Source organism: Eurypyga helias, unplaced genomic scaffold (assembly GCF_000690775.1).
Source record: "Eurypyga helias isolate BGI_N326 unplaced genomic scaffold, ASM69077v1 Scaffold6133, whole genome shotgun sequence".
Lineage (NCBI taxonomy): Eukaryota > Metazoa > Chordata > Aves > Eurypygiformes > Eurypygidae > Eurypyga > Eurypyga helias.
Genome location: NW_010243037.1, coordinates 10068 through 19856, shown reverse-complemented (window position 1 = coordinate 19856; position 9789 = coordinate 10068). Strand labels below are relative to the sequence as shown.

The window sequence follows — 9789 nt, the reverse complement described above, 5'->3', positions numbered from 1 at the left end:
CAAACCATTCTGTGATTCTATTTTGTCCTGTGTGGCTTTTTGAGAATGTACAGCTATGCCAATGTGCTTAATGGGACACAAGCACGAGAGGGAGAAGCATGAGAGGTTAAGAAAGTCTTATCACATACTAGGGGAAGAGACTTATTTTAGTAAATTTCTGCTGCTTCTCAGCAACTGTTTAACAGGACTGATGCCTGTGTCAGGCAAAGTATACTGTTGAGTTTTTCATGAGTCATGACAGGAGAGAAACTGGACTGTTGATTGATTCTTGTAAGGAATTCAAAGGTTACTTCCTGTAAGTTATATTGGACAAAATTAAAGGATCCATGTACAGCACTGTTTGTAATCAAAATATTAAGACTAGTATTTAAAGTATTTGCATTAGAGGGAAATTGCAGCCTTCCAGTACCTGAAGGGGCCTACAAGGAAGCTGGGGGGGCACTTTTTACAAGGGCCTGTAGTGACAGGACAAGGGGTAACAGGTTTAAATTGAAAATGGGGAGGTTTAGATTAGATATCAGGAAAAAGTTCTTCCCGGAGAGGGTGGTGAGGCACTGGAACAGGTTGCCCAGAGAAGCTGTGGATGCCCCATCCCTGGAGTGTTCAAGGCCAGGCTGGATGAGGCTTTGAGCAACCTGGTCTAGTGGAAGGTGTCCCTGCCCATGGCAGGGGGGTTGGAACTAGATGATCTTTAAGGTCCCTTCCAACCCAAGCCGTTCTGTGATTCTATGAAAAAATACATTGCTCTCCAAGTTCTAAATAGAGTAGGAAAATAATTCCAGCAGCTAGTGGGAGAGGATAAGAGCCAGAAGGAGCAATTCTTTGTTCAGATGATCTGCCTTTTTACGTATTTTCCCCATCAAATCGTGACTGACTATGAGGAAAAGTCTGCCTGTAATATGTAGTAGAAGAGAGCTGAAGATCCAGTTCCACAAGACATACAGAGCAGACACAACTCACTGCTGCCTAGTGCCTTCTCTGTAATTGTGCTGCGCACCTCATGTCAGTGTTGGTCATTGAACTGCTGGTCGTTAAAATCATTTAGCCCACACATACAGTAGAAACCTCAGAGTCAAAAGTGATCCTTTCTTTTTTGGTTTAGTGTATTAAATTGGCTCAAAAAAGGAGCCAGTACTCACCAGCATAGTACAGGAGAGAAAATAAGCTGCTGTTTTGAGCTGGGAGAAGCAAGAAGGAAGGAAAAAGACACTTCTTATTTGACAGCACCAATTTATGTTGGAGGAAAAAAAAACCCCAAACTTGCAGCCTAATTTTAGTCATGTTTAAATTTCATGGATCTCTTTATCCTCTTGTATCAGCAAAACCAAGCTTTCCATGCTGACTTTGGAATATTAGCTAATAGCTTGCCATTTAAAAAAAAAAAACAAAACAAAAAAAACCACCAAAAACCCAAAACACCAAAACCAAACACTGCCCCCCTCCAAAAAAAAAAAAAACAAAACCCCCCAAAGAAACAAAACCCACAGAAAACCAACCACACCACCACAAAAACACAACCACCACCGACAACTAAAAAAACCCACCCACCCCAAAACCAACCCAACCTTTCGAAAAAGGAGTTATGTGAAGAAATACAAAAGTATTGCTGTGGCCATCCTTTTTTTTCCCCTGTCTTATAGCCCTTGCACGTGATTATTCTAATTATCCTATGTCAGTCTTAGATTCCAGGCATGATTGATTGTTATGGATCAGGTGAGAGGTAATGGGTACAGTAAGAATATCTAGAATGACTAATAGCCAGTCAGTCTCACTTAACTATCCAAACTAGCTGAAACAACAATATAGAAAACAACTTGGAGTATAAACTGGATTTTAAAATTCTTTGTTTTAATAGGGGATGCTGGTAGAACAGGTAAGGAACCTTTTCTGATTTCTTCTAGCATTTTCACTTTTTAAAATCATTCCAATCTGCTAACTCCACAATATACTACACTTTCAAAGGATTTTCTTTGAACATTCAATTTCCAGATGTCTTTAAACTTTCATACAAAGAAAATTCTCTAATCTGGAGTCACAGCTGATATCATGCTCATAATGGTCAGAGGAAGCCTGTCAAAACTTCAACACCTGAACTATTCTCCCTGTATAGGTTTGAAAGTGTGAGACAAATTCTTCTGTATTGTTCTTCTCTGGGGGAGGTTTCAGTTGTTCAGATCTCCCCCTTTTCTTCCCTGTTACTGCTGCTATTTGCCATCTCTTCCCCATCCTGAAGGAAGCTGTTATCTGGGCCTCTGCTGCGGGTCACTGGTACAGTCAGAGCTGTCTTTCAGCTGTCTCGATTTCCCTTCCCTTCCACCCCTCACCAGCCAAAGATCAGTCTGAGTAAGGAAATCCCTTGGGAGAGAGTGGGAAGGTGGAAGCCGGTTCTTCACCCAGGGTAGGTAAGGACTTGTGCCTGTGGCACAAGATGAGCAGACCGTCTGTAAACGAGAGCAGGAATACTAGCTGAAAGGGGGTTCATGTTTCTTCTCACCCAGGCAAGAAGGTTAAGCAACCACGGCCCAGCTGTGTTACGCTTCTATTAGCATCTGTTAACCTGCAGGTATCAGCAAACGTGAGATCTAAGCATCGTGTGCCTCAGTGGGGTGTTGTCTGTACCAGGTAGTTTGTGCTACATTTTGTGGGCATGTTTAACCGAGTTCAGTGTCAGACCTGATACAGAAAACTGGATAAGGAGTAGAATACGTTGGTTCAGGCTTGGCTAACAGTTCACCTCATGTGGTGGGTTGACCCTGGCTGGAGGCCAAGAGCCCACCAAAACTGCTCTGTCACTGCCCTCCTTAGCTGGGCAGGGGCGAGGAAATAGGAATAAAAGCTCATGAGTCGAGATAAGGACAGGGAGATCACTCCCCAGTTACCATCATGGGCAATACAGACTCAACTCGGGGCTATTAGCTCAAGGTGAACCTTCTCCTTATTCACCGACATTGGTGTCTGCAGAGTTGTTTCTTTCACATATTCTCACTCCTCTCTTGCACAGGTTTTTTCTCCCCTTCTCAAATATTACCCCAGCGGCGCTACCACCGTCACTGACGGGCTCGGCCTTGGCCAGCACCTGGTCTGTCTTGGAGACGGCTGGCATTGGCTGTGTTGGACATGGGGGATGCTTCTGGCAGCTTCTCACAGAAGCCACCCCTGTTCCCCTCCCCAGTTTCCCCCCTGCTACCACAACCTTGCCACGCAAACTGCCACGTACATGGCTTCAGACTTAGTCAGCATCTGGACAGAACTTGCTCAGAGTCCAGGTAGATTTTGCCTACATTTGCATTTTCAAAAGATAGCGTAAATAAGCTGAGTCTGTAGCCAGGCCCAGTCAAGGCTGCTATCTCACAGTACTATTGGGCCTCATGAGAGGGTATACAGAATCCTTTTTCTTACCCTTCCTTTATCATCTTCAGTTACTTCTGAGATGCTTAAGGGAGAATTTAATTCTTTTCAATTCTTTGTCTTCCCCACCTACCCCTTTTAACTGCTTCCAGGAGAACCTAATCACCAGAAAATACAGATTTCTTTTGTGCATGGTCACTGTCTGAAAGGATATGATGACTACTGCTAAAATCCACAGGACTGTTGCATATGGAGGGGGTATTTAGGATACAAAGCTTCCAAGAGGTTACCTTAAATGACAGTCATGGTGGTAGGGCCTGAGATTCATTTCGCTTGGCTTCTTGGATGTGATTGAGTAAGCTGGCACCATTAGAATGGTGGAAACTCACTGATGAGATCTCTGCTGGGGAAATCTCTGGTAGAAATGGAGTGGGAAGGTGTTCAGAGCATACCCTGAAACAGTTATGGCTCTGCAGCCCACTGTTCCTGTTGGCTGGCCTCTCTCAGGTGTTCAGACTGAGAGTATCTGCGAAGGGGCAGTCTGCATCTGACTAATAGATAAAAAAAACCACTAGTATGCTCTTTTGTTTGATTAGCTACCCGTTTGCCACTGTCTGAAGTGGGAATTGTATTTTTTTTTCTTTTCTTTTTTCTTCTTATGAATGAAACTTCAGCTGTCCCTTAAAAAAGTGGCTTGACATCAGTAGCTCCAGCAACAGTCCTGTTCTGTGTTACTCTGGCACTTCTTTGGTATGTGGGAGGCTGAGACCGCACAGAAGATTACCAGATTTCTGACGATGATGTTGATTTTTGAAACTCTGTGCTGTTCCTCATAGATTTTGTGCTTCCATTCTGCTTCTCACTGTCCTTTTTTTCTGGATAGATGGGATTTTGCTGTTTCACTCACTCTGAAGTTTTCTCACCCACTTTTGTTAGTAAAGTGGTTAGGAGATAGGAGTTAAGCACTCTCTCCTTGGGGCTATAACCAGTGTTTCAGGCTGTCATAAGGGTAACGGGTGAGGGGAACAAATCTGGGCCATTTATGAGCATGACTAAACTGACACCCATTACTCCAGGCTAGAGGATGACTGGATAGAATGAGGGTGGGGGAAAATTATATAGTTGGTGTTAACTTGACTGTTGATAGCAGCGCAGTTCATGTTGATCTGTACCTGTCTGAGAAGGTGGCAAAGCAAACCGTTTGAGCAGCTTTATTTATTTTCATGTCCCATCTTTGAAACTGCTGATCTAGTTCTAGTCAATGTGATTTTTCATAACTGCTCTGTTGAAGTCATTGGTCAAAGTGGGTAATAACTTTCTGGAGCTGATGAGCAAGATGACTGCTTTGTTTCAGGGTCCATGCTATGCTTTGAGGTCTTCCCGTAATTCTGAGAAACCGGAAGGCTCTGAAATACTCCAATGAAGTCTTTTATTTTCCTTAGAGCTCTGATTGTCTGGGCATTGCATCACTGTGCTACCTGAGTTTGGGAAGTATATATGCTGGCACGATAACAGTTGTACAGAAAAAGCTTTCTGTAACTGTGCCACGCTGGAGTCACAAATAAAAATACAAACAGCGTGCCAAGTATTGATGGAATTGTTACATACATCTCCTGGAAACTGAATGTTAGTTGGTTTAATTGTCTGTAAAAGCATCTTGTTTAAGTAGTATAATGTTTTTATGGAAAAATGGAATGGCCTAGAAGTATGTTCCATCATAATTTTCTTTTTCTTACTAGATTGTGGAGGGAATGAAGAAGAATAAATGGAGTATTGAGAATATTGCCTTTGGATCTGGTGGAGCTTTGTTGCAGAAACTAACCAGAGATCTCCTAAACTGTTCCTTCAAATGTAGCTACGTGGTGACCAACGGTCTCGGAGTAAGTCTTTGTACGACTTCTACCACTGTTTTCCATAGAAGCTTCCCCACTTGAACACCTGTTTGACATTTCCTGTTACATTGCCACCATCTGCGTTAGATATACAAGCTCAGCTAAGGCATTCTAAAAAAAACACTTTTCATTTTAGGTGAATGTCTTCAAGGATCCAGTTGCCGATCCCAACAAAAGGTCAAAGAAAGGGCGGCTATCGTTGCATAGGACACCCACTGGAGACTACGTGACGCTTGAAGAAGGCAAGGGAGACCTTGAAGAGTATGGACAGGTATGAATTTCCAAAATGTATTACATCATTCTTCATGGAAAATAGAATGAGAAAAGGCAGGCTACAACTTCAGTTCAGAATTCATTTTTTTATTGTCTTTTTGTTCAACTCTTGTTTTCCCCAGCACTAAATTCAGTAACAGCAGAATGGTAGAATGCCAGTAGAATGTTCAGGCTTTACAATTAGAGATCTTTGTCTTCAGAAACAAGAGAATATTGCTGCTTTTTCCCCAGAGCTAATGTCTCAGTGTTGCAGAATATATGCTAGCCAAGTAGTTTTGTATGGGCTGTATTGCACAATCTGAGTACTGACCCGAGTTGGGGGTGGGAGAAGGACAGATGTAACTAAAATTGGTTTCCACTTCCCCGTTGAGGTTTTTAAGTAATTCCTTCAGGTGTTAATGCTTTGTGGAGTAGCTGCCCAGTTTTCAAAGATGTAAATTTAAACCAGGAGCTCAGTTTCCCTGTGAATTCTTTCCAATTGCAAAATGAAATGCTACTTCAGTAAAATAAGTACAATCGTTATGCCCACATCAGGCTTTCAGTTGGATCTCTCTTACTTTTTCAATGTGCAAGCAATGAATTGTTTAATCGTATGTTGAGTCTCTTCCTGAATTCAGGGAGTTGAAAATAAGTTGTCAAACTGCACTTCAGGCTTTAGAAGCTGAAAGTTTCTTTGGTTTTGTGGTGTACAGAAGCACATTTCTGTGCTGCTAGGCAGAGGGGTGCTACTAGGCGTACTGTTCTACGCAGCTGTGAACGTAAAACTGGGAGCTCTGAACAATTTCAAGACAGAAACCAAACTGAGTTATATACACTAGATAATGTGCTCTGGGTGCAAAGATCTGTGAAAAAATACTTTGGAAGTTACACATACGCATGTATATATGTTTGTGATGAACATACGGGTATGTGGAGAGGGAGGGGCCTAATGGTGAGAAATCTCTTCTGAACAATTCACAAGTCTTTGGCTCAGAAATTAGGCAATATATATAGTTCCTTCATGTTTGGCAGGTGAAATAATTCATTAAGAAATTTTCTGTCCTGGGATGTTAGAGGGTTATTTGTGTGGTACAGGTTCTGGGGCTCCCTCAGGAGTGACAGGGAAACGTACTCTTTTGTGGGTCCATTCCCCTAAAACCGCAGGGCTGTGCAATAGGCCAGCAAGCGTAGCGACTGCTCGATGTTGCTGCTGTGCCAGCTTTTTGGCACAAAGCTGCGCTTCCTGATCGTTCAGTGTGCTGCTTGCGAGCACTTCTAAAGACACTGCTTCACAAAATGCATCTGCAAAGAAAGATTGTTTTTTTTTTTTTTATAATCTTCTTTCACAGCTGCCCTAGAGGAAACAAAGACTCCATTTAAACCTCTCTAATTGAATTGTATTTAATTGATTGAGCGTTGCCTTTCTGACTAGCTGCTCTAGCAGGGCCTATTTAGCGTGTGTGGTTTTTGACTTTGGCCAGATGTGGACAGCACACTTTAGGGACTGCTCGGCAGAAAGCTTCTGTCTGTGCACAGGATGGCCTAAATCCTTTCTCCTGTCTACCCATTAGTGAAAGATGTCAGAAGAAGCTGTAAAGATTTAGGCTGTTGACAGTCTAAAGCTGTATCCTTACTAGGCTTGAGTCAGGTGCTTGCTTTTGAGTTTGCATGACCTGTGTTGTTTGTTCGTTTGCTACAGCGCTCTTGCTAAAACAGTGGTGTTTCTTGCAGGATCTCCTCCATACAGTATTTAAGAATGGGAAGGTAACGAAGTCATATTCATTTGATGAAGTAAGACAAAATGCCAGGCTGAAGAACAGTGAACTAGAAATGGCGTCTCACTAAGTTTCATTCCATGTCTGTGTATGTGTGTGTGTAACAAGTACGTACCGCATAGCTACTGGGTTTATTGTACAGATTTGTGTGTTTGTGTTTTATGACATTGTAGCCAAATTATTTGTTGGTTTATGGACATACTGCCCTATCTTTTGCCAGTCTTTAGAAAAAGATGAAATCAAGAAATGGTACTTGCATTGTAAAACATATTTAATGCTAAAGTGTGCTTTTTAGGGCCCTTTGCCAGTAGTGATTCAATCTGGTATTGATCTTTTCACAAATGAGACAGAGCTGAGAAACTTTTTTATATATAACAGAATATCACAAAATGGATTTACATAAAATTATCATGATTGCTTTATGTTTATATTTAACTTGTATTTTTGTACAAACAAGATTGTGTAAAATATATTTAAAGTTTCAATAATTAAGTCTTTCCAACTTTACATGATTTTTATGAGCACAGACTTTCAAGAAAATATTTGGTGGGGGGGGAAATCCATTGCCTTTTGTCCATTAATCAGCAAATAAAACATGGCCTTAAAGTTTGTTGTGACATTGTACCATTTGACGACAAAATCAGGACTCGTATCTCCTTAAGATCCCATAGAATTGCTGACCTCACCGTTTCTTGTAGTTGTCTGTATTAGTAAATCTGCATTAAAGAAAATTACTGTTCTTACTAGAAGGCTTAGGTACTACACACCTTGCTGGCACGGTAAGGTATGTAAATGAAATGCCAAATTTGAAAGGATTCTCTACTGCAACTTAACTTGCCAAGTCGATCCCGCTTGGCATATGCACCTCAATATTTTAAGAGTAAAGTTTTTAAGAGATCTCCTCTTCCACTATAGAATATATGTGTAAAATACTGAAATATGGAAGCGGTGTATTTTAAAGTAATTACACTTCTGGGTTTATTTTTCATATACTGTAAGTGACAGGACTTTAAAGCAAAATACTGGACTGGGTAGTGCACTTTTTTACTTTTTTGTATTTTTTTCATTGATTTGCCTTTTGTCAGACTGGATGTTAAATTGTAAAAAATGTTTAACTATTTTTGTTAACAACTTTAATAAAACTTTATGCTAGCCAAACTCCTACATGAATGGCAGACCTGTTTCCCCTTCTCGCCCCCTCTCATTGGGGTGAGGAGGGGCTTTTATTTTGCAGAGGGTGACTGTAAAACAGTATGTCCGAGAGGCTTTTGAACGGTCCGCACCTGATTGTATTTGCTCTCTGCATATGTTTGATTTGAATATCTGCTGGAAAACAAAACTGTCGAAGATTTTATTGGAGAAGCTATGTAGTAACCTCTGATACGTTTGATAGTACTGTAGGATGGCTCTCTCTAGAAAAGTACCTCCCTTACTTAAAGAACAACAGCAAAAGCGAACGGCTCCTGTGTTACGCTGGTGATCAGCTGTCAGCAAACGGCTTAGTGTACTGATGTAATTATTGCTTCAAATTAGATGTTACAGAAAAATGTTAGGGGTCCTCTAAAACAATTTAAGCCTACAAAACTTTATAAAACGTGCTTTTAAAGGAAGATTGAAAAGCCATACTTCATTATTCTTACGCTCTCGCCAAGAAGGGCCACATCAGAGCACCCATAATGTTTCCAGAGTTTGTGGTTAAGACATTTATGCCCAGTCTCAATAGTTCATGTTAATAAAAACTTGTTTTCCACTTGTAGTGTATGTAAGTATACATTTAAGTGATGTATTGTTTCAAAAATAGTGCTTTAGTAAGACTCTAAATGCTGACCTTTCACACTGAGGAACTGCCTTCCCTTTGCTATTAATGATATTGTTTGTATCTGGCAAAATCTATTAAGATTTTAAATCTGGACCTAGGATCAGTAGCAGGTAAATAGTACAGAGCCTATTTCACTCCTCCACGTGTGTACTAGGGGAATTTTATGATGTATGGTTTAAAAAACAATAAAGTAAATGCTGCTTTCGTTCTGTACCAATAAAAATTTTGATAACTATTGACTACCCATAATGGATATTTTTGTACTTGAGAAGTGAGGATATACTGTGGAAGCACTGTTTTCTTGTGTACCATGAAATACATCAGTAATTGTTCCGAATTGTCTCAAGCTCTTAGCTTATTGGTTGGAGACTTGAAGAAAATTGTCTACTTGTGCATGTCACTTTCAGAAAGTTGTCATGTCCCTCATCTTATTAAATGTTAATATATTGAAAAGGGGAGAAAAAAAAAAAAGAAAACCACCTGGTGCTATTCAGACCTGAATACATGTCTCTGTGTTTGACAGTTTGACACTCTGGGCATCAAGGAGTTGACAGAAATTACTGCAGTGCTTGAACCGTACAGTATCCTAATTCTTCCACATGAAAGCAAACAGCATGTTTAAGTTTGCTTTAAATTACTAGATTTGTAGTCATTGATATATTTTAATTATCCCCATTTCATAATATAATACAGTATTTGTATT

At 40.6% G+C, this 9789-nt stretch overlaps 1 protein-coding gene across 1 annotated transcript; it reads left to right on the top strand.

Annotated features, from left to right (window-relative positions):
- The first annotated feature begins 5025 nt into the window (after window positions 1-5025).
- LOC104507841 (nicotinamide phosphoribosyltransferase-like) lies at window positions 5026-9321 on the top strand. The gene is made up of 3 exons (XM_010149260.1): window positions 5026-5228; window positions 5377-5511; window positions 7224-9321. The coding sequence occupies exons 1-3, from the start codon at window positions 5100-5102 to the stop codon at window positions 7335-7337; spliced, it is 378 nt and encodes a 125-aa protein (XP_010147562.1). The 5' UTR covers window positions 5026-5099; the 3' UTR covers window positions 7338-9321.
- The last annotated feature ends 468 nt before the right edge of the window (window positions 9322-9789 follow it).